The sequence below is a fragment of the Oryzias latipes genome, chromosome 8 (genome assembly GCF_002234675.1).
Source record: "Oryzias latipes chromosome 8, ASM223467v1".
NCBI classification, from domain to species: Eukaryota; Metazoa; Chordata; class Actinopteri; order Beloniformes; family Adrianichthyidae; genus Oryzias; species Oryzias latipes.
Window position 1 is genome coordinate 23,036,171 of NC_019866.2, and position 24,702 is coordinate 23,060,872.

The 24,702-nt window shown below is 41.8% G+C and overlaps 1 protein-coding gene across 7 annotated transcripts in view; it reads right to left on the reverse strand.

Annotated features, from left to right (window-relative positions):
* caskin1 (CASK interacting protein 1) overlaps positions 1 to 24,702 on the reverse strand; it is a 117,492-nt gene that overhangs the window by 13,151 nt on the left and 79,639 nt on the right. For 2 of the 7 annotated variants that reach the window (XM_023957764.1, XM_023957766.1), the window contains exons 9-19: positions 23,914 to 24,008; positions 21,796 to 21,913; positions 17,838 to 18,083; positions 13,267 to 13,371; positions 12,483 to 12,601; positions 9,833 to 9,914; positions 9,399 to 9,499; positions 5,719 to 5,829; positions 3,787 to 3,888; positions 2,328 to 2,466; positions 663 to 806 (exon numbers count right to left, since the gene is read on the reverse strand). In XM_023957764.1, coding sequence (XP_023813532.1) covers positions 663 to 806; positions 2,328 to 2,466; positions 3,787 to 3,888; positions 5,719 to 5,829; positions 9,399 to 9,499; positions 9,833 to 9,914; positions 12,483 to 12,601; positions 13,267 to 13,371; positions 17,838 to 18,083; positions 21,796 to 21,913; positions 23,914 to 24,008 — 1,362 coding nt within the window. The remainder of the gene's footprint in view (positions 1 to 662; positions 807 to 2,327; positions 2,467 to 3,786; positions 3,889 to 5,718; positions 5,830 to 9,398; positions 9,500 to 9,832; positions 9,915 to 12,482; positions 12,602 to 13,266; positions 13,372 to 17,837; positions 18,084 to 21,795; positions 21,914 to 23,913; positions 24,009 to 24,702) is intronic. The other 5 variants (XM_023957765.1, XM_023957769.1, XM_023957767.1 and 2 more) reach the window with 5 other exon arrangements.

Genomic DNA, 24,702 nt, shown 5'->3' on the forward strand with positions numbered 1-24,702 from the left:
AGGGAGGTAATCAGTAGTCTTGTACGTCTTTCATTTCCTAATAATTACTCCTACAGTAGATTCTTTCACACAAAGCTGCTTACCTATTGCAGGTTCAGTCTTCCCATCCTGGTGCAGATCAAACATTGTGGTTCTGGTGTCCTCAGACAGCTCTTTGGTCTTGATCATAGTGGAGTTTGTAGTGTGACTGTTTGAGGTTGTGGACAGGTGTCTTTTTTATAGATAACCAGTTTAAAGAGGTGCCATCAATACAGGGAACGAATAGAGGACAGAGGATTCTCTACAGAAGAATTTACAGGTCCGTGAGAGACAGAAATCTAGCTTGTTTGTAGTTGACTAAATACTTATTTTCCAACATAATTTATCAAATAAATTCTTTGAAAATCAGACAATTTGATTCTCTGGATTTTTTTTCTCATTTCTCATTACAGGCCTCTTTCATCATTTAAGTGGAAGAACTTGCACAATTGGTGGCTGACTAAATACTTTTTACCTGACTGTATAGTAGAGTATGGAAAAGGTACATTGTGGTACTGATCAAGGTACTGATTTAGAATATGATAATTTGTTATATTAGCATGAATTCACTTTGCTCTGTGTTTTACCTGTGACTGAATCAAGCTGAATCATAACCAGTCAGTCAGAGGCGATGCTTCACTTACCCTCTGGGGGCGGGCTGTCAATAGACATGAGTTCCTGCTGTTGCGTGATTGGCGGTGGCTTTTTTCTCGGAGAGCCCCTCCCATCTGTCAAGCGCTGTAGTTCTGCCAACTTCTTCACTGCCAGCATCAACTTCTTTTGGTGGCCTGCGGCAATGATAGAGTCAAAAAATGGAATGAAAATAACCGTCTTTGTACAGACATTGTTCCTGGACATAAAAAAAAACATATAACACTCCAATAAATTGGTTCCTTTGGGGTCCATCAGATTTAATCGTTTATTTATAAGATTTTAATGTCAACAACACTTGTTCCCTGTTACTGTAACTTTTCACTTTGAGATTTAATTTTTTACACATTCAGGGTCTTCTGAGACCACAAACTTTCTTTTTTTTCTTTCCAAGACGTTTCCCCCTAACGTCTTTCTTGTGGTTACACTTGGACCTCTCTGGCTGAGTCATAAAAAAAGAGTGGTACTGAAGTGACCTGGTTTTGGAGGAACACTGGATCAATTCAGCCCCATGAAAAACCCAGTTTTGCACTCGCTTTGCCTCTAAAAGAAATCTTTTTGTCCTTTGACTTTAATGCAGGAAAACCTGAACACAACATTTACAAAACAAGACTTGAGTTTTTTCAGTGCATTTCAATAGACTCATGCAGCGTTTTTTTGAGCACAGAGAAGAGAGGATGATAATACTTTTAATTTTTAAACTGAGTGATCCGGATGATCAAATCCCCTGATCCGATGTCATAGATCAAAGTTTGAATACTAGGTTTTCACAACTTGGTTGGATTAGATCAAACTTGTTCAGATCTGCTCAGATTGGGATTTCCAAATCTGTCCCGCCTCATCAGAGATGAGAACCCAGAAAAAGGTTGAGTTTTCCTCCGCAGCATGGAAGACTGTACAACATTTGCGACCAAACATGGGTACAAAATACCCAACAGAGGCCTTTAATGGAGATTAAAGGCAGGATTGAATCACCAGACCTAAATCCCAGTCCTCAGGAAAGACAGAAATTTGATTTGAAATACCCAATTTTAGTTTAGGATCCAATCCTGGAGGTTTAATCTTATGGGATTCTGTTCAAAATACCGACCCTACGGCATCATCTTTACATTTTTGGATTAAAAGTGTTTGTTTTTCAAAATTGAGGTAAATTTATACACCAATGTTATACAGCTGCAACAAACTGATGACCTGCCTAGGTTGTACCCTTCCTATACCCAACAGGAGCTGGGATAGGCTCCAGCAACTCCGTAACCTTAAAAGGGATTCAGTGGGTTACGAAGATGGATGGATGAACATTATCCAGGACACATGAACCAGTTTCCCAGAGGAGGACACTTCTGTCCTCTGTTTTTGCTGCTTTAGTTACAACTCCAGAAATCTATGTATGTGGGAGGGGCAGAGTCACCAGCTGCAGCAGAAGATGACTTTTAAGGAGAGTAAAAACAACATGTTTTTTATGTTAGTCTTTATAATTCTTCAAAAGTTCATAAAGTTTTTCCTGTATTGCTAAAGCACCCGCTTTGATAATTATCTGCTAAAAGAATCTAAAAGCTTGTTAATTAAAGCAACAAAATGTTTGTTTAGTCACATCTACTGGTCTGCAGGGAAAAGGTGGGAATAAATCGACTAAATAAATCGAATAAATCAAAACGTACCCAGTTTGGTGATGCCGATCTCCTGCAGGTCTTCCCATGTGATGTCGGTGATGAAGTCGACGTTTTCGTAGCCATTCTGAACCAACACCTGGTGGTACTGACTGAGCCCGATGGCGGACAACCACTCCTCGAGGTTGTTCTGTCAGAAAACCACAGAAATATCTGCTCAGCTGATGTCTGAAAAAGGCTGCAGCTGCTGAACAATATCATCCATTTCAATGTATGCTCTACTCACAATAAGCTACATGGGTTTTTACATGAGGGCTTTTCCTATTTGATCTGAATTTAATGAAATACATAAAATTCCCTTCGATATTAATAACAATGAACGAGAAGTCACACTATTTTCATTAGTTTGATATTTTTTATCCCAAATAACAAAAATTGACTGTTTCGACAGCAGGTATGCTCTCCATTTGCTGCAATGACAGCTTGACAGCGGCGTCTCCTGCTCCTCACTGGCCTCATGATGTCGTTCTGAGGCGTCCCACTCTTCCACGAGTGCTACATGCAGTTCTGCCAGGTCACTTGGAGGTCCCATCATCCAGTCTCTGCTTGGACTGGTCCCACACGTGGTCTATGGGGTTCAGGTCAGTGTTCAATTGATGATGATGGTTCTATGCTGATGAGACTGGACCATCTACAGCTAACTGGTGATGCCTGCCCAGACCAAAGTGGACCCTGGAGACCACGTTGACCTCGACGTATCGCTCCCTTCGCCTTCTCCACCAACGCTGATGACCATGGTTACAGCACGGTGACCTGACACTCATCCGTGAACAGGACGGTAGACGGTTGCTGCATCGTCCAGGTCACGTGGTCTTCACTGCAAACGTTCACGGCGGTGTCTTTATGTGGGTGGAGTCACCTGCAGCGGTCGTCTGTCATTCTAGTCAGAGCGGTGGAGTCGAATGGTTCGTCTGGAGACCCTAGAACCCCTCACATCTGGTAAACGGGCCTGCAGCTGTGTGGCGTTTGCTAAACCATGTCTGAGGTCAGAGGTCATTAGGTTCTGGTCATGGTTGTGGTCTGTCAACCATCAACCTGAAGGCGCTGTGGCCAGGAGATGCCGCTCGTCCGTTCAGTGGTGTCGTGTCTCTGTGGCTCTTTGAATGAGGAACTTGGAATGACTTACTGACTAAATCTGCTTTTTATCCCCACAGAATGTCGACATTGAGGCCACGCTGAAAAGAGTTTTCTTTTAGAATGTTTTGGTTTTGGCTCCTATAAGTCAGACACACTAAACACAGTGAGACCCTGATGTGGAAAAGGCCAAGTGTGGTGTTTCTAACACCCTGATACAGTTTACCTCCCTATCCTGAAAATCTGCACAAAAACTGTTGACAGCATCCACTGAGTTTTTCACAATATCCTGAACTTATTGTGAGTGGTGTTGTTTCCTAAAGTTGAGGTTTGTGTTGAAGGCTGCATTTGTGCGTTTGTGTTAAGTTGAACTCACAGGTTTCTGCTCAGGCAGCCATTCTGTGGCACTAAGTTTGTTGATCTCCGTTGTAATCTTCTTCCTGTGACCCGGTTTGGTGATCCCGATCGCTGTCAGGTCCTACGCACAAGCAAACACACATGAGACGCCGTCCCAGAACACACAAAGTGCTCCGAACCCAGGAGACGCCTTCTCTGCCACTCACAGACTCACACCAAGGAAAGCTCGCAGCACAAGAAAAAAAAAAAAAACATCTAAAGAAAGCTTCTGCCAACAGAGGAGAAGATGTGAATGTGTCAAAAAAAGTAAAGAAAAAGTCTGCAATGATAAAAAGCTTGAAAAAATACACATCAATTCAGCGTCATGCTAATTTTTGTCAAGTTTCAATTGATAGAAAATGTTTTCACAATGTTTGCATGAATGCAAATGGAAGAAGCAGCCTGATTTTATGAGCTCTAAAAACCCCTCACCTGAAAATCTGCATTTTTGTCCATAAAAAATGTATTGTGTAGATGAATATTTAATGTTTTTAATGATAAAATCTGATGAATCGTTAATTTTTAAGCAACAAATGTATTTTCTGTACAAAAGAATATGATGGTAATCGTTATTACAGGTTCCTTTTGTTTATTTTTTTATCTTCCATCAGATTTAAGTTCATGTAAAACACAGAATTCCTGGAACTTTTCCTGTCTTGATGAACTGATCATAACCAGACATACAGATTTTTAAAAAAGAACTAAAATGTTTTGCTGATCGAAGCATTCTGTTTATGAAATGTCAGATATAAAAATATAAAACTGTTTCACTAAATGCAGTTAGGGAAGTTTGGTTTCTTTGTTAAGTTTTAAATTATATATTTCTTTTTTTAAATATTTATATTTCAAGTTCATGTATTTAAAAGGGACAGGTTCTCTCTTGAACCTCTCTACTGTTTTTCATAGAGCTGTAGTCATTTCCCCTTTGTGGGATCAATACATTTCTATTCTATTCTATTCTGTTCTATTCTATTCTATTCTATTTTGTTGTAGTCGTCCCCTTGTTTCAGATTTTTCTTGTTTACATTTAGTTTTTGCGTTCATTTACCAAAGTTTTAGTTCCCAGCACAGAGCCAGGGGTCCTGCGTTCATGACGTCCACCACCATGTTTCCTGGCTGCTGTGGAAGAACTTTACCACAGAGAAAACCTTCAACACGGCAGGTTGGTTTCCTGTCAGCGGACGTTCTCCAGGTTCACCTTAGGTTGGATCTACAGGCTTCACAAAGCATCCAATTTCCAACAAAACTCCCAACGAAAATATTGGACGAGGACCACCAAGAGTCTCAGCCAAACTGCTGTCTTTGCAAAAGCTTCTCATGCACTCTGTCAAGCATGGCGGTGAAAGCATGATGATTTGGGATTCTTTTACACACTGAAATGATTGAATTTAGGTCAGTGCTTAAATAAATCAATGAACTGAAGCCAAATTTAAAATATAGACAAAGCTGCTACTCTGCAGTGTATTTATCCAACGCCTTTTAAAGATCTATAAGTTCAAAAGTAGACAATTAATTGACAATGCACATTATAATCTGGTGCGCCCTGTAGTGTGGAAAATGTAGTATTTTGTTTTATTTGTAAAACATTTCCAGTTCACTTTCAAGGTTTCCCAAAGCTTAAAATGGTGTATTTCTTGAAAGTTTCATGACAAACTAGTTTTAGATGTTTTGTTGTTGTGATCTCAGAGAGACGAAGGCAGGACCGCACCAGTTCAGGGGTAAAAGGGAAACCAGGGCAGGTGCGACAGGAAGCACAGGCGGTTCAGGTGTCGTCTTTTAGGGAAATGACATTCATGCATAAGAGGACAGCACAGGGAGGGAAGGGGGGTGGGGGTGGGGGGCCTGGCTAGTTTTCACTTTGCTCTGTTAACGGGGGGTGTAAAATCTGGGGCTCGGGGGTCACATGCCTTACCTCCGGGGTCATTCGGCTAATGGTGGGCAAGTCATACCCAGCATTCAGGAAGTTTGGAGCGTAGACCTGCAGCTGAAAGTCACTCAGCCATTGGACAACAGCCTCTGAGCTCTACAGGAGAGAAGACAGGGGGGACGTGGTCACTGACAGGGTGTCTGCTTCCTTAATGGACACTTTTCACCAGCAGGGTCACGGAAGGATTTGGAGGGGCTGTTTATGATGTCTGTTTTATTTCTCAATCAATCTTTGTAAAGTAAAGCCGTTCAGCAGCATCAGAACCGGTCTGGATCCAGAACGCTTGCACTGGTTTGTCCCACTTGGCTCTGGTGGTCTTAATTTGTGAGAACGAAGGACACGACATTTGTAAAAAAAAACAAAGAAACTTGAAGCTAATCTGTATTTGTATAAAAAAAGAATATTTGGAAATAGTTGCTGTTAGTAACAGAACATAGACAAATATAAAGTAGACTGGTTCTTCAGTCTTCAGTCGTCATCTGCTGAACAGAGGCTACATGAAGACAAGTGTATTTTAGTCATCTGGTTCTGGAAGATGTTCTACTTTAAAAGCTGAGTTTGGTCTGTGATGTTCATCATAGATAAACGTTCACTGTGAGAGACAGAATGTAAACAAAGAATCCAGAACCCATGCAGAAAATAAAGATTTGGTCTATGACAAACATTCACCTCTATACTTGGTTGGTAATGTCAGAGGTCAAAGGTCTTCAGCAGGTTTGCACAGTTGCTGCTATTTCGGTCCATTCCTACATGCAGATCTTCTTAAGAGCTGTGATGTTTTGCGACTGTTGCTGGGCAACACAGACTTTCACTTCCCTTCATAGATTCTCTGTTTCATTGAGATCCAGAGTCTGGCTAGACCACTACAGAACCTTGAAATGCTGTTTACGTAGATGCCCTCTGGTTGCCTTGGCAATGTGTTTGGGACCACTGTAATGCTGAAACAGAGTGAGACAATGGTCTCACTCATGGAAGGAGGATTTTGACCATAATATGTCCATATATTCATCCACTCCTTAATACAGATCAATTGTCCTGTTACCTTTGCAAAAAGCAGTGACAAACCATAATGTTTCCACACCCCCGCTTCACAGTGAATGTGGTGTTCTTCAGCACGGTGAGTGGCACTTAAACTAAAGATTTCCATTTTGGTTTCATCCAACCATGACGTTTATCTGGATCATCCATATGGTCTCTGCAGAACTGTAGACGGGCCTGGACATGTGCTGGTTTTAAGCAGGAGGATCTTTGGAGAACTCCATGGTCAATCCATGAAAGCTTGACGTAAGCGTTGTTTCTCTTTCTTCCTACATCCCACTTTGGACATTTCTTGAGCTCTGTGCTGCAAGGTTCCGATGAGACCAGGTTTGTGCTGTAGCTGGTGGTTCAAGTTAATAAACCCTTGTGCTATCTTAGATGACCCCACCCTTCCATTGACGTGTTCTCCCTACCATGACAAAGGTGGATAAAGGTGGAAAGATTTCATGTAATCCATGGACACCAGTGAAGATCACAAATCATTGAAGAAAAAAGGTTCAGAGCACTGTCTAGTGGGTCTAGATGACCCAACTCCCAATGTTAAAGTGCCTAGGATAGCACAAGGGTTACGAAGTACTGATCTGTATGAATGCGTGGGTATTCTGTAAACTTGTAGATAGATGCCTGTCCTCTCCAATGATCAGTGAAAAGTCCCAAATAGCTAGGCTCTCCTCAGCATCCTCATGAGTGGATTTTTTTGTCAACAGAATTGATGAAAAGCATGAAGTCATCCAGTTCCTGGGCTTTGATCTTGACTTAGCCGTTGTCCGTGTTTCAGAACCAGAGTCTGGGAATAATACCTGTGGAAGAGGAGTCCAGAGCTCTTCTCTCAACTTTCAGCACAAACAGGTTATAGAGAATGCTTGAGACTAGGGACCCATAGCTTAGCCATGTCTTTATCTGTAGAGGTGGTTTCTGAAATGCTGAGACAAACTTTGGGTAATTAGGTACTGTTTTTGTCCTTTTCTTGTAATCCAGACTCTTCCTCACTGCGTGACGGCCTTAGTGATGGGGAAACAGGTGAACTAGCGGTTACATCAGAAGACACAAATGTCTGGGACCAATGGTTTTCATCATTGGTACCAGAGTACCACGATGAACATTACAGATCTAATTCTTGCAAAAAAATGATTTTTGCCCCACTGTATCTTAGATTCTTTCTTTTTTCCTCCCAGTTGTTGTTCTTGGCTTTTCCCTTCGGGGGTCGCCGCAGCGAATCAGCTTTCGCTGATTTGGATATTTGGTTCGGCAGACAGTTTTACGCTGGTTGCCCTTCCTGACACAACTTTGTATTTTAACCAGGGTGAGGACCGGCACAGCAAGACCCAGACTTGGGCCCCCCCTGTAGCTACATAGTATTAATTGGTAAAAATGCTCCATCTGGTTACCTTTATGTTAAATTTACCAAAGAATTCAACTCTGAATTAGACACGTTTACATGACTCCAGTCAGTGGCGGAGCGAGAACATTTTATGTTGGGGCAGGAGGGGGGCAGAGGAATTCGGAAGGGTGACAAATGAGAACAGCAGAGTGGACGGCCATTACAATAAAAGGACCAAAACCACACATATGAAATGGTTTTATTATTGTTATTCATATTAAAACAGCAGTTCTATTGGCTGAGGTTCTATAGCTAACGCTTCATGGAGCTTGTTTGAATACGTTTTTTAATCTGTTGCAGAGACCACGACCAGTCAATTTACGTTATCGTGGAAGGACTTTAGTGATACATACTAGAGCACAGAGGCTGTTCTGAAATCACGTAAACAATTGAAGAGTTACGCCTACGCCAGAGCTGAGGTCTTCAAGGGTTAATTTTATCTACCCTGGTGTCGGTGCTCCTCTTTTCTGCATCATCTTCCTCACAGCTCCTTCATGATGTCCGGTTTTTCCTCTTCGAGCTCGTCCCTCATGGGGGACGGATCAGACGACAGTCCAGTGAGGAATCAGGACTCCACAGTGGCTAACAGATGGTCATTAGACCATGCTTTACATAGCAGCACACACAAAAACTGCAGGCACGCTCACCATGACCACCTGCCGTTCAAAGATGCTCCGCGGTTTTTCAGCGTCCAAACCCAAAGCTTTATTTATAGTTTTTTCTTTATTTTTTTACCAAATGTCATTTCATTGTTGAGGATTTAACGGGAGATTTGACCCCTTTTTTCATGTCGTACTCCCACACCCCAACACACCTGCAAACAGCCCCTTAAGATAGGTGTTGCTGGTTTTTGAGATCTAACCCCCGGGGAAAGAGATAAGTAAGAAGCTGCAATGGAGGAAGAGAAGCTGCAACCAAAAGGAGTGAGTGATGAGGAAAAGAAATGGAAAAAAGAACAGCATACGCTCTCTGATGGCTGCACAGGAATCACCACATCCAGTCACACACTCACCGTGTCGTGGCTGCATCCAAACACTCGCAGCACGGATGAAGCCAGCTGTGAGAGGAACCGCTGGGACATCATTGTGTGTGTGTGTGTGTGTGTGATTGCGTGCATGCACAAGAGTGGTGGTTAAGAGCGGGTGAGGTGGCGGCGCAGATACATTCTCATCATCTGATGCAGGCGACTGTGTGCACGAGAGGAGCGCTTTTACGCTCAGTCTGTGGACAGAGGGGGCCGTCCTACCTTCCCTTCGACTGGGCCCTCCCCCTTCCTGGTTGCCGTGGCATCATAAGGCGGCGCTTCGTGTAGCGGACAGCCCGATTGGCTCGCTGTCCGAGTGGAGGCTGTTTGGGGGAAAAGAAACACCAGATCCGTTGAGTCAGATTGTCTGAAACCTGTCGGACGATTTCTGCTCTATCTCCATCGGCGCTCAGACCAACAGCCAATCACACGTTTGCTTTCTGAGAGACTAAAACACAGTGAGCCAATCGCAGCTTTCTGCGCCTCCTCCCACAGCTCCTGCTTTACCATCTGTCTGCTGAACCAGCCAAGATCTGTGTGAAAAACTCACCACCACAGCTTTCAAAGTTGACTCGTACTTTTTAATTGTCTGTTTTTTTCAACCCGTTTTTGTTTTTAAAATACCTTAAAGCAGCTTAAAGTTTCACCCGTCTTACCTGCAGGCTGGTCCACAGACTTGGACTGCTCCATTAGATGCTCCTTGGCTTTGGCCGACTGTGACAACACCGTGGCCAGAAGCTGGAATTACACAAAGATGCACATTTATAAGTATTTTCATTTATTTGCAGTCATTTGGCACCGCTTCAATGTTAATATTTTAGATAGTTTATTTCAGACCATTTTGCATTTAGATCCAGAAAATTCAAGCTCCAACCAGAATATTCGATCGTCTCTGAGCTGTTACAGTGGAGCAGAACAGTAAACCTGGGTAAATCCTGCTCAGGTGTCCAAACCAGCGATCTGCAGTTTGACTGCAGACAGGTGAGAATAGAAAGACGCATAGGTGCTTCATGAGCCACCATTCAACACCTCATCTATGTGTCTGTGGACAGGCCCCGCCCTTTTTTGGTAAACATCGACATTTGGCACTAATAATGATCAGCCTTCAGCAGCTTGTTACCTATTTTTGTAAATACACCATGGTATGGGTGAATTCTGAGTGGCTGTGGATTAAAAAGTGATCCACAGTGATAATGCACACCTAAAAAGGAGTTCCGGTCAGCCTGTCCAGATACTCATCTTGTGATTTATCAGATGATTTAATAATTAATCTGTGTTGTGATTTTCTATCAACTTTAAAATCTTTTCTTTTAAATAGCAGGAAGGAAAATTGTTTACCCCAGAGAACCAATGGGGTCAAATTTGGTTCCATTTTTTTCTTCTAAAACGTGTTTTGTATTTTACGACAGAGTTTCAGGGCCACAAAACAAAAGAAGTAAAATTACGAGATTTAAAGTCGTGAATTTACGACTTTTTTCTCGTAAATTTTTTTTACATCAAAGTCGAAGAGAACACACAGGGCAGCAGGTGAACGCCGCGCAGCAGCGGAGTAGACTGACTAAACTTAATGGAACAGGTGAGCTGAATGTTCATGGGCAACGTAACAAATGTTTGGAAGCTCATTTGTTTGATTTATAATTCATTAATGTTTTATGCATTGATTGGTGGCTTGCAGGATCTCTGCAGACGTTGATGAAAACATCGGCGTCCCTGCAGATGTCTACTTCAATCCTTTCTTCCTCCAAAGACCTCAGATCTCTAAGTCTGTGTGACGCTTTCGTCGGAGGAGGAGCACTTTTCAGAATTCAGAATTTCAGAATTCATTCATCTTTGTTGTTTTCTGTTGAAACGGGACGTATCATCTGGAGAAAGGGGACTATGAAACATTGTTTTCCTTCCCCTTTAGTGTTTCTTGTGCGCATGACAGTCACATGACGTAAGGGAACAAAAGGACTTCTGGGAATGTGATTGAAAAGGAGAATAGAAAAATGAAAATAAATTATTGGTCCTCCTCAACCAAACGTATCTCTGAGCTCCTTATTTTACAGATGAAACTCCGCTTTAGCGACACCGAAGCCCGGAAAGACTGACAATAATTTCATTTTGAGTCGCCAAAAGGTTCAGAATTTTTTGAAACCCGTCCGGAAAAGAAGCTTCACAAAATGCTCCACATCTTTCATCTTCAAGCTAGGCTCCAATAAACGGACAACTTGGGTGTCTCTTCTCGTACATTTACAAGATTTAAAGTCGTGAAAGTACGATAAAAAATATTGCAAACTTATTAGTTTTTTTCTCGTAAATTTGCAACTTAAAATCTTGTGAGTTTACAAGAAAAAAACATCAAAGTTGTCTGTTTACTGAAGCCTTGCTTGAAAATGAAAGATGGGCGTAAATTTGTGACTTGAAATCTAGTAAATTTGAGAGAGAAAAAACTTGTAAATTTAAGAGATTTTAAGTATAAATTTTATGACTTTATTCTCGTAATTTTTATGACTTTGTTTCTCGTAAATTCACGACTTTAAAGTCGTAATTTAAAAAAAGAAATTAAACACTCCGGATTGATGTTAGATGACCCCGCTATACTCCGGATAGATGACCCCACTCCCAATGTTAAAGGATAGCACAAGGGTTAACATTGGGAGTTGGGTCATCTAGACCCAGTAGACCAGTGGTTCCCAAACTGGGGGGCGCGCCCTATTGCAGGGGGGGCGCGGTGGAGTTTAGAAACAAAGGATTTGTATGTTTGTGTCAGTGTGGGGGGGCTCGAAAATATTCTATTCTTCAGAAAGGGGGGCCCTGCAGAAAAAGTTTGGGAACCACTGCACTAGACGGTGTGCTGAACCTTTTTTCTTCAAGGATTTGTGATCTTTACATGAAATCCTCTCCACCTTTATCCACCTTTGTCATGGTAGGGAGAACACGTCAATGTAAGGGTGGGGTCATCTGGACCCCATAAGATAGCACAAGGGTTAAGTACAGTAAAGAGTTGCATCTCGGAGCTGCGTTGCTCGTCTACAGAATCCACTGGAATGACGTTAAATGCGTAAACGGTTGAAGAGTCTCTGTTGTTCAAACAGTGTGCGTTGTTTAGCTGTCGCCACCAACAGATCCACTGTTAACAGATGAAGAGCTAAGAATAAATGTTCTTCCATAAGTAAAACATTTTTTCCATATTTGCCTTTTTCACTTGCAGCTATATGTTGGACACAGCTGGAGTGACCTAATTTTAGAGACATGAAATGACCATTTTAAAGAATCCAATGATGCTAAGACTGTAGTAGGGTGGGTTTTCAGTGTGTGTGGTACCTTAACGCCTTCCGCCTGCGCGTGGAGAATGTGTGGAGCGCTGCCAGCACTCTGACCGCTGCCCGAAGACCTCAAGCTGGTCACACTTCCCGAGCTTCCCACACTGCTGCGGTCTCCACCTACGTCAAGCAAACACACACCCGACAACATCCACATGCAGCCATACATCCGCCCAAACAATATGTGCAGTTTGTGTCAAAACAACAGTACATCCAGTCACACAGACACACAAACAGACACAGTGGTTTAGCCGACTTCCAAGAGAACACTGTGAGAACTCTCCACTGAAATGCACTGGGCAGCGGGTGAATGGATGGACAGGACGGAGAGACAGTTTGACGGACGACTGAAGGACGAACTCAAGAGTGGAGTCGAGACATGCCGCTCACTTTTGCATTCATTGCCAGCCTTTCCTCCTCAGCTCCCCCACATGTAGCATCCCAGTAAAACCAGTTGCAAAGTCACACACGCACACAGACTGTAGACCGATGCAGATGCCTGCAGCCTACACATGAGGCTACGGAGTTCAGCTGGGTTTCAGATGACGGATAAGCATAACATGGGAGGCTGTCAGGAGCAGGTCAAAGAGTATCTGAGAGCCCTCAGACATAAACTGGCTCAAACCAGCACACCGGCAGGTTCGGCTCCAGTTGTACCACAGGCACACGCCGTTAGAGGTGCCGGGCAGAATAGATTTTGCCTGCAGACGTCAGATACTGTTTGGCCCCTGGGCAGACTCTAAGGAGTCAGCGGTCGAGGGCTCAGCGCAGCGCAGCTTAGTTACCTGCCACGGGCTTGCGCAGAACCCAGATTTCTTCATTGGAGCCTCCATGGGGCCCGCTGGATGGAGTGGGAGAACTGTGAGGACTTGCCTCTGAGCCTCGACAACCTTCAACACAGAACACCACCATTAACGCTCGTCTACCCTAAACTAACCCCGAGGAGCTGCTGTCCCCGGGGAAACGGGGATTAAAGAGGATTCGCCTCTTTGAATGGGCCTTTTGCTTTTGTCCACACCTGTACTTATGTTTAGTGTTTACATTTCTCTATCTCCAAAGATGGCGGTACTTGATACCATGCCGTCACTGATCTGGCCTGCAAATGGGTTCGTAGTCCAAGTAAGTACACAGAGTAATTAGTTAGTGGGTTTTTCAGTGTGCTGCGACAGTCCAGAAGTGTTAGGAACACAAAGTTATTGAGCCAAAAACACAAATTAGCTTCAAATTACTTTGTATATTTTACATCTTTCCAAAACATCAGATTTGTATTTCTGTGTTTAATCAGCCATAATTTAAAGAGTTGGAAATTCCAGATTGAGCTAGCCACAAACAACGCCTTAAAAGCTTCACAAGAAAACTGCAACAACATTGGCAAATTCTCCGGTAGATTTGGGAAACCCTCCTGCTGAAGCCGTTTGCCCTGTCACAGCCCAGAGAGGTACAACTTTGATAATCAAACCATTGCCTGCTAATGTTGCAGAGTAAAAAATTATCATGATGCACATGGTTTGCTAACAAACTCTAGAGGAAATTATGAGCTAACGCTGAAGCACATGTAACTTGCTGACACGGATTTAAAGTTACCACTTCAATGTCACTTTTTCTTTAAATGAGTCTACAAGTTCTGCTCCGCTAAGTGCAAACAGTCGCTAAGTAAACAAATATTGTGGACAAGGACGTTTTAAAGCTAAAATATCCAAAAAAACATGCTTACTCTGATACAGACAGTGTAGCATGCTAACACTCGTACTGGAAAATGCTAAAAAAATAGCGTACACGGGTACAGGAAATGACATGCTAACGCTAATATCATGAAGTATTCCAGGGTTATACGTGAATTCCCTCACTGCTTCCTAATGATACAGCGCAGGACTATCCAGTTTCCTGGATTTTAACGTAATTCGGACACCATGCTCTACTTTTTTTATTAAACGTCAAATATGCCAAAGTAAAAGCCAAATAAATATGAACATTTTACGAAAACTATATATGAATCCACTTTTTTCAAATTACTTGTTAAAATGCAATGCATCGTGGTCGATATTTGAAAATCAAGTTAGCAGCGATACACAATAGCTGTGTCCGAATTCCTTCAGTACTCACTACATAGTTTACTATATAGTGCTTTCACCATTTTGTAGTGCTGTCCGGATCTACAATTCCATAATAAAGTGCTCTAGAAATTTCTCAGAAGTCTCGGTAAAAAAACAGAGTGCACCGACGCTCACTAGATCGGGTCATATAGACCACAATGCATTGTAATTGAACAATTTTTGCAAAAAAATGTATTTAAATGTATTTTTTTTTAAACCATCAACGTTTTTCATCTTCAAAACACAGTTGATTCATTAATAGTTGTATTTATTAGGCTTTTACTTTGTGAAATCGGTGACACCATATTCGCCAATTTAAAAAAGTGTAATGTCGTGAGCATGGAGTCTGAATTGCACTACATAGTCCAACACTCTTTAGTTTTTTAGTGGTTGGGGGTTAGGGAAGACATTTGGACACAGCCACTAGTTACTTCTGGTAAATTTCTAGAACACTGGATTTTTGAATAGTAGATTCGGACACCCCGACAAAATGGTGAACGCTCTGTTTCGTGGACTAACCGGTGAGTATTGAGTGAATTTGGACACCATATAACACAGGTTGTGTTTTATAAAATTCTTAAACTTTACTTTGAACTTTGTTACGTCACATAGGACTTAAATTCTGATTCAGTAAATCGCACCCATGGCTTAGGGAGCAGGCCTTGAAGGTTTGTATTGGAGCTTCTCTGAAAGCAGTTTTGAACAGATACATCAACAAGATTCTCTAAAGAGGCACATTTCTTTTCATTTTTTTGTAAGTCATCTTTTATTTATAGCTTTGCTTCTACTTGCCCTTGTTTTGTTTAAGACCATGATTCAATTTTTCAAACGCGCCTGATATTCCACACTTCCTAAAACTGGAATTGTGACACATCAGGCAGTAATGAAAAATGGAAAATAATAAAATACAGACAGGGCCCAGCGGGGAGAAGGGAAATTAAAAAAAGAGGGTTTATTAATCTAAAAAGAGACCAAACGCTTCAATCTTCATACATTCTCTCCATCTCATCCTCACAAACACACACAGGAAAATACAGCATATAGATAAATGAAAACGTAGCACATAAATAAATATATTTCTCCATTCCTGTGTATATACACATATATCCCGTAATTTACATACACACACATATATAATACATCCATACGTGTGTGATTATATATGTTAAGCATCGCAATGGGGCTGCTGTAGTGCATTTGGAGAGCTTCATAAACCATTAAAAACATCTAGGAAGGGTTTATTAATGGTTTATATGTGGGGTATGCAGTGCTCCAGTGAAAAATAACAATTTCCTTTGCTTTCATGTGACAACACAGCTCCTTCTTGTGGCCATTTTCCTTCCCTCCATGTAGACAAATGAAAAAAAGTGGACCTTCTACTGCCCTTTAAATCCACTCATTGGTACAAATGCTGCTTTGCAGCAACGTTAGGGAGATTAAAGACATCCTGTTATTAATGGATTAGTACTTTTCTTAGATTTTAGTGTTGAAGGTCAGCAAATCCGTCAGAAAGACGTCAGTCTCCTGGAGGTGACAAAACGGCGTCCACAGAAGGCGCTCGTTCACAGATGAGCTTACCTTACCTTCAAAATCCTTACTAGTTTTAAGTAAACCTGACAGTTTATAACAAGCTTTACTTTACTGATGCGGGTCAAGGTTTTGTCTGGTATTTTGCACTTTAAACTTAGTAATAACATGTAGAAAACTGTTGACCAATGTGAAGTTTCATTGACTGACCGCTGTCTCTTTGGGTTTTATTTACCTGTTACAGCTTCTACCTCTCTCCTCTCAACACAAACATGTTTCGGTCTGAGGTCCGGCGGGATAAAGGAACGTTAAACAGATCATAAGATGGCACCACAGGACAAGGACAGGACAAGAACACAGTCTAGTCAGGGTTGGAGGAGTGTATGCGGTATATCAGTGGGGAACTAGGGAGGGTCGTCGTGGCAGCTGCAACGGTGATAAGAACAGAGAAAAAGGAAAAAAACTAAAGGAAAAAGAAATGGAAAAACTAATGAAAAGAAAGAAAAATGTGAAGGAAATCGGGATATACCACAAGTAAACCAAACACAGGTTTGAGATGGCTTTTTAAAAATCTCTTAGACTATTAGATTAGCTTATTTAAAGCTGATGGTAACAGTCAGTTTTGACATGTATAATGTTACATGTAATAGCATGACTTAACACTAGATGGCTCTATTGTTTCTGTTCCTGTGGCTGTAGCTTATGTACCATGTCTAACCCTTCTGCTATCTTGTGGGGTCCAGATGACCCCACTCCCAACGTTAACGTGCCTCCAAGGTCTTGTGGGGTCATCTGGAACCCACAAGACAGTGCGCTGAACAAGCCGACATCCCACTCCCAGCGCACGTTAACGTTGGGAGTGGGATGTCGGCTTGTTCAGCGCACTGTCTTGTGGGGTCCAGATGACCCCACAAGACCTTGGAGGCACGTTAACGTTGGGAGTGGGGTCATCTAGACCCTCTAGACAGTGCTCTGAACCTTTTTTCTTCAATGATTTGTGATCTTCACTGGTGTCCATGGGTTACATGAAATTTTTCCACCTTTATCCATCTTTGTCATGGTAGGGAGAACACGGCAAGGTAAGGGTGGGGTCATCTGGACCCAATAACATAGCACAAGGGTTAAAGGTGCTCACCACCTTTGAAGCAAAGTTACCCAAGACCACAACTTTTCTCACATTTTCCACGTCTATTCTCGCATGACCAATTTTCATCTATGCAGTATACAGCAAAATGTACGTAGTGGCTGAGTGATGGGGCCTTTAGAGGACAACGGGGGTCCTGATGAGGATAGTGGAGCCATGTCAGAGAGTTTCTAATTGACTGTTGCTCATAGAGCTTTCACCACTAAAAGACTGATATTTCTTTTTATTTCTACGACTTCTACTACGAGATTTACCAGTAAGCTCCAAATAACTCTTCCATCATTTTTTTTAGGTTGATTGACTCTCATTAAAGAGAATGTTAACAGAAAGAATGGAAAGAAAAACAATGTTAGACATAATGACGAACATATAACCTTACAGAAATTAGGATCAGAACAGAAAACTTTAAAGGATACCTTCCCCAGAGAACGTTTGCTGACACAAATTCGAATTTCACACGATCAATTAAAGTTGAACTTTTGGCAAAAAAAGGATTTATGAAATAGCAATGAGAAGGGATCCCTTGAAGCTTTACTTTTAACACTAATAATAATAATAATAATAATAATAATAATGAAAAGTGGGTGTGTACCTGGGGCAGTGGGTGTGTCTCCCTGTGGAGTTGTCACGGGCGACCTGTTATAGCCAAAGGAAGTGAAAAGTGGAAGCAGTGGCTGATGGGAATGTGGTGGAGGAGGAGGCGGTGGAGGCAGGATATGGATCTGATGAAACGTGGTGTCGTTGCCGTTGACAACCGCGTTGGCAGGGGCAACCGTTGCCGGGGGAACCAGCGGTATCTTTTGAAACTGTTGAGTGCAAATGACTTTGCTGGCCAAACCTAGATAACACCCACCGCGACGACACACGGAGACAGACACACAACCAGCCGACAGTGAACCACCGGCACGAAACAGCCAAACAACAGAACACAGAGTTACACGCAAGAAAGAGGAGGGGAAAAGGAAAATTAAACACAGACTGAAGTAACAACGTGGCACAAAATGAAGGAGGGGAGCCATGCAATGGACAGAATGAGCAGGAAACGGGAGATTTGATGAAGGAGAGGAATGCCGCTAACTTTTATTCACGCTAAGGTTCAAAACCAAAATCTACACAATACAGGAGGAAACCCTGTGGCATTGAAAAATTTGTTTTTTTTCTCTTATCAGCTTCTGGACACCCAAATTACAAAAATGCATTCCTTTAAGGCGGTGTTAAAAAAACACAAATCAGCTTAACTTTTGTATGATTATAAATCGTTTCCTTTTTGATTTAGTCATTGCAAAACTTGTAACTCGGCATAAACCCATCTGAAAATATTGGGCCCATCAATTATTAGAAATATAGCTGTGGCTGAAAACAGTTTAGATTTTAGTTCTTTTATTGTGGTAGCACATTCCTTCACATGGTCACTTCCTGTCAAACGTGATGGTTTAATAATGTTTCTGATGTGAATAAACATCTTCAGTTTTATTAAATCCGTCTGTCATAAAGCTTTTTTACTTGTTGCCCTCCTACCGTATCACTACAGAATAAAACCGGTTAAGGATTGTTTTAGTATATTTTTGGACCCCGACTTAAAGATCCACTCTGATAAAAAGTTGTTTTTTTTAGCATCTATTTGTTTGAGTCCTAGAAAACGGCAAAGGTTTGTTTGACTTGAACTAAAAACAGCATAATCATAATTAAACACAATTCGGACCACCTTGAAAATAGACCTAAAGACGATCCGAGTGGCACTTTAAACTAGTTGTATAAGACGTTTACAGTCAAAAAGTGTCTGAGGATGGAAATGTTAAAGAAAGGAGCAACTTCTTGGGGTAACAGCTGCTGTAGCCTCCAGATCTGTTTTCCTGCATGGGGGGGGGGGGGGGGGGGGGGGGGGTTTCCAGCTGTTCTTTTGCTGCTTCAACTGCTGCTGTTCTGGGTTGAGCTGAGCGGAGACGTCTGATCGAGGAGGAGGAGGAGGAGGCGACATGGGGATGAAGCAGCTCCAGAGAGGAGGCGGCTGGTGATGGGGCTGTCAGAGGTGAGTGACGACCACCACATGGATGTACAAGCCAACAGACGGAGACCAGCAGAAATGAACAGCGACCGACACACAGATGGACAAACACAACAACCTGTCATGTTAAAGTGACCACGGTGAACGCGGACACCTCTTAGTTTACAGGATGAACCTGAATGCTCTGCTAATGGCGCACTGATAAAACCCTGGAGAGAGGAGGTTCAAGAATGGACCGAGAAGCTGTGGAAGTCTGTGTTCTAAAGACACAAGTGGGAATCACTTCCATTCCAGTGATAAAGAATGTTCCGTCTTATGAGATAACTGACAAACGTTTGTGAGTGAGCCTCCACATGGCTACTGTAGTGTGACGAAGGCAGAAAAAGATTCGTTCATGAACATTTGTCTGCATGTGACTTTGTACATTTGATGTCACATTCCTGAGCTGTTCCCTAAAGGGGCAAAAAGCAAAGATAAACGTCTGCGTTCTGGAACGTTCATAGGGTGATGAACTAAAAGACTCAATCCTATCAGGGTTTCTACAGTCTTGATCCTTCGATGTCGGCTCTTCCTATCATTGTGAAGCAGAATTCACCAAGCCTTGGATTGTTCACCCACTAATAGGGAACGTGAGCTGGGTTTAGACCGTCGTGAGACAGGTTAGTTTTACCTACTGATGATGTGTTGTTGCAATGGTAATCCTACAGCATTTTGAGTTTTGTGCCTAAAAACACAGTAAACTGACTGAAAAACGCTCAAGTCTTCCTGCAGTTTCCCTGGAAAACTGTCTGAAAGTCAAATATCCGATATTTTGGATGTATAAAACTATATCAACAATTTGTTAGCTAAACAGTGAAGGAGCTCAGATTTTCATGTTTATCTAAAAAATACAATCGGATTCAGAAGCTTCTTTGGGGTTTTTTATGAACGATCTTTGAATAAGTAAAAAGATTTATGATCCCTGATGGAAGGAGACCCAAAGAAATCATCTAATGATTAAACTTTAAGAAGCACCTGCATCTCCATTTTAACCTGCTACCTTGCCCAAAATGGACTTTTATTTTCTTTCCTTCACCTGAGTCGCCCTGAGGGCTCTTTTACTGAATTTTTCCAGTACTTTTTAAGTAATCTCTTTAGTTTGTTTCGCTATTTGGAAATTTGAAGCTAAACCGCGATCTGAAGCGGAGCAGGGCGCAGTTGTTTGGCCCTAACTTAGAGTTTAGGTGACCGTTTTTAACTAAAGAAAGCTCTAAACTAATGAGATTATCTGTTCTAATCCTCTGCAGTCAAATAAAATATGGAACAAACATGTTGCCTGGGCTTTTGTGTGCGGATTCAAACATCTGCATTTGATTTTTACAAAAAAAAATAACCCAAGTGAACACAAAATGATCATAAATAATTTTTAGTTCAGGATTTTTAACTATTAAAATAACAATAGTAATGAGATTCTAGGAGGAAACCGTAACTGATCAAAATCCAAATCTCATTTTCTTTATGTCGGGATCTTTTCCACATCTATCTGAATCTCTGGACCGATGAAAGAAAAAAACATGAACAGCCTGAGCTAAAACAGCCTTCAATAAAAACAACTTCATAACCGTTAGTCAGACAGGGCGGTGGAAGTGTGATGATGTGTAAAGGATGCAGCTCCACCAACTGCATGATTTATCATAAATAACTCAGCCAATAATTCTTGGCTCTACCAGAAAATCCTGCAGACAAGTCAAGTCTACATCTAGTGACCTCAAGACCTTAATTAGCACAAAAATGATCAAACAGCAACAGAAAACCAATCACTGATTAACTGATGAAATATACAAAAAAACATTTCAGTTTGAAGATTCGAAGATGGATCAAAGTCCAGATTAAATTTGACGGGAAACTTAACTTAAAAAGTTGGTTCAGGGTGGGAAAAAAAACGAAATTCGGCAAAATGAAGAAAACAAATCAAAGTAAAACTCAACAGTCATCTACAAAAGTCACTTTAAAAACATTATTTAAAAATGGGAACACCAGGGAATAGGATTACTTTTCTCTGTCATGAAGGTCAGAAGAGCACTTTGAATGCATGTTTTGTGTTTAGTTGGGTTATTTCTAAAATCCCATCTCAGTGTGAAGGGAAAAAGGTTTTTGCATCTGACTTATCGTTCTGGGTCAATGTTGAGGTGAACCCTAACCAGGGTCCATCACATCTATGAAGAAAGTCTAAAAAAAACAAACATATTTGTCAATAACATTTGTTTTGCGCTTTTAAATGTGTTGCTTCATTTCATCGATAAGGATTTGATATTTCTCTGTAGTCGTGTCATTTTAAAGCCTCTTCTCGTGTGAACCTTTGATTGGATATTTTTAGGGATGTGAGGAGGTCAGAGGGTTGCGTGTCCACTGTGTCATGTCCAGATGGCTGACGCTCCTTGATTCACGCTAGCGGTGCTTGTAACTGTGAGATTCTTCAGTCGATGCTCTTCCTTTTGCAACACCGCGCCCGTACCTGCCATGACTCACGCACGCTCCCACAACGCACAAAAGACCGCCCACTTACCGGTGCGCTTGCTGATGACCTCCACCAGAGTGGACGGGAAGTACCCGACTCGATCATTTCCTGTCCGGTTGTCATGGATACAGCCCTTCCAGCGTCCATCGGGGTGCTGCTCCAGAACCTGTCAGGCAAACATGACAACAAATGAAAAATTTTACTTTTTTAGGTCATTTTTCCATTATTTGTCTTTTTTTTCTGTAAAATGTGAATCCCTGACAAGCAAAGACTTTTTTCACGGCCTCAGTGAAGACGCAGAGCGTTGTTTCCCTTCATTCCCCCTGGAATACTTACCCAACGGCTGATAAATATTCATAAAATGTGACACACCTTAGTGCGATGAAATAACTTCATACATATTTGATGGTAAAGGAGTGAGAACTCGCCTGTAGGAACTGTTGTCGGAGACATGTGAAGCGTTTTTTTGTGCATGTTTTTATCTAGTTTTGCCGCTTGAAAAATGCTGTGAGCTGCAAAAAAAAAAAACAGTAACATGACAAATGAGGCGAACGCGAAGCTCCTCTGGATTTTACCGGAGGGTTTAGTTCAGAAGCTGATGTGAAAGCGCTGCTTCGCTTATGAGAGATTAACTGTCAAATGTACAGAACCAGATGGAAAAATGGAACTCCTGCTCTAGAGTTTGATAGGAAATTCAAACCAAAAACACAATAGGTTCACTTTATGTGTTTTTATTTTATGCAGCAACTTTAACAGCCAAATGTGACGATAAATAACCAGGAAGAGAGACGGTTTTGCTGCTGATTGAAAACAGAAAATAGAGTTTTAGGAAAGCACATTTTTGTCAGATAGATTGTTGGCCCTCCTCTGTTAAAACCAAAAAAAACCTACTTCTGAGTCACTATAAGTAACTCGGTCAAAAGTAACAATACATCAAGCGATTGCAGAGTGGGCCTCTAATCAGCATCCTACACCTTTAAACCTGTAACCATGGAGACAGCGGCTCCTGGGCTGTTTGCTGACATTGAATATGTACCAAAAAACGAGGACATGGCTCTCAGACCAGCGTGTTAAAGGTGGAGACTTTAAAAGCTTCTCCCCTCAGCCTGATGTTGCTTCACTGAGCACAGGCACCCCACAGGGATGAGTGCTTAGCCCACTGCTGCACAGCCTTTACACTGCTGACCAGCAGGTGTCTGAGCTGTCTGGATGGTGTCAGGCCAACAATCTCATCCTAAACCCAACAGAGACCAAAGACGTCATCCTAGACTTCAGGAGGTGCAGAGGAGACAACCCCCTCCTCTCTGCATCAACACAGAGTGCGTGGAGATGGTCTCCAACTTGACGTTCCTCGGCTCCACCATCTCAGCTGACCTCCCACGACCTTCACACTCTGCTAATGGTCCGATCAAGACCAAAACCAGCAGACTGATTATTAAGTTAAATTATTGGACACAAACAAAAACAAGCCACACCCACTCAATGACACAGATGTTGTCAACCCTCGTCTTATGTAAGGGTTAACGGGCGACAGAGTGTGCATTATCAGAAATAAACGCACGCATGAAGCTAAGAGAACCATTTCATTAGCTCCTTCCTGTTTCACTGGTTTATGTTTTTAAAGACTCAACTAAACAACAACTGAGAGCAACTTCTGATTCATAACACGTCTGAGCTTTTTATCATGTTGCTCCAGTGATTGAATGAGCTTTCTAAATGTATCAGAAATTTTCTGTCCACATCTCTAACTTACTGTCACTGAGTCACTGTTGGATTTAGAGAACATCGTTTGGATTAGATCCAAATGCAGATGGACAGAAACTCAAGGGTCAACTCATGAAACTGACAAATTGAAACAAAGAAAATATTAAACTATCTGGAAAATAAAGATAAATACATGAGAAAACAAGACAAAACAGCTGGAAACATGTCATAAAAATCCGCCAAAAAAGTCACCAAACTGAAACAGAATCCCTAACCCTAAAACCAAAACAAGACAAGCTGGACAGAACTCAAGCAAAATCTGGTGAATTGAAAGCAAGACATATTTTAATTAAAAAAATCTTTTCAGGCTGACTTAGCTTCACAAGCCCTCATTTATGCTCTGGAATACATGAAAACTCGTCCCTAAGTGCCCCGTTTGGGGATGGTGGGGGTGTGCGTTACCGTGATGACGTCTCCTGCTTTGATGTTGAGGCTGGTCAGGTCGTAGTTGTTACAATAGTCCTTCAGAGCCCGAACCTGCAAAGCTGCTGATGCTTCTGAGACACAGGGACAGACAGTTACACAATGCACCAACACGGCCCTGTAACAATCAGTTTGCTGCCCTTCTGCTTAAAGGAACCAACAAGCATTTGACTCCATCATCAGATCTGCAGATTATCAGCAGTTTGTTAAGAAGGTCTGACATCAGAAAAACAGGTAGATCATCAGAATATCAGAACTCTGAAGTACAGAAAAGTGGCCGTTAGGTTATAACTGCCTTCAAACAGACAGCCTGCAGTAACGTAAAACGTTCAGAATAGAACTGACATTTTTGTCCTCTTCTAAGGGAAAAACAGTAGTTGCACTTTTTGTGTTGATAGAAAGAAAATCGGTTTTATACTGTAGGGTTTCCCGCCAATCAGATGGACAATTTGTGGTTTATGAGGATGTTTGGGTTAAACCAAAACCAAAAAAATGTTCCATTAAATATCGCAGCCTCAGTCATTCATAAGATTTTTTTTTCACAGTAAACTTTTATGTCAGCATGTAGACATTTTTAAAACTGTTAGTCTGTCAATCCATCTGTCCATGCATCCATCATCAATCTACCCTTCCAGAGTGTCAGAAAGGTCAGAATAGCATTTCAAATGCATGTTTTCTGTTTGATTGGGTTATTTCTAAAATTGCAAATCAGTGTGCATGGAACAATCCATCCATCTGTCCATCCATCCATCTGTCCAGGCATCTATT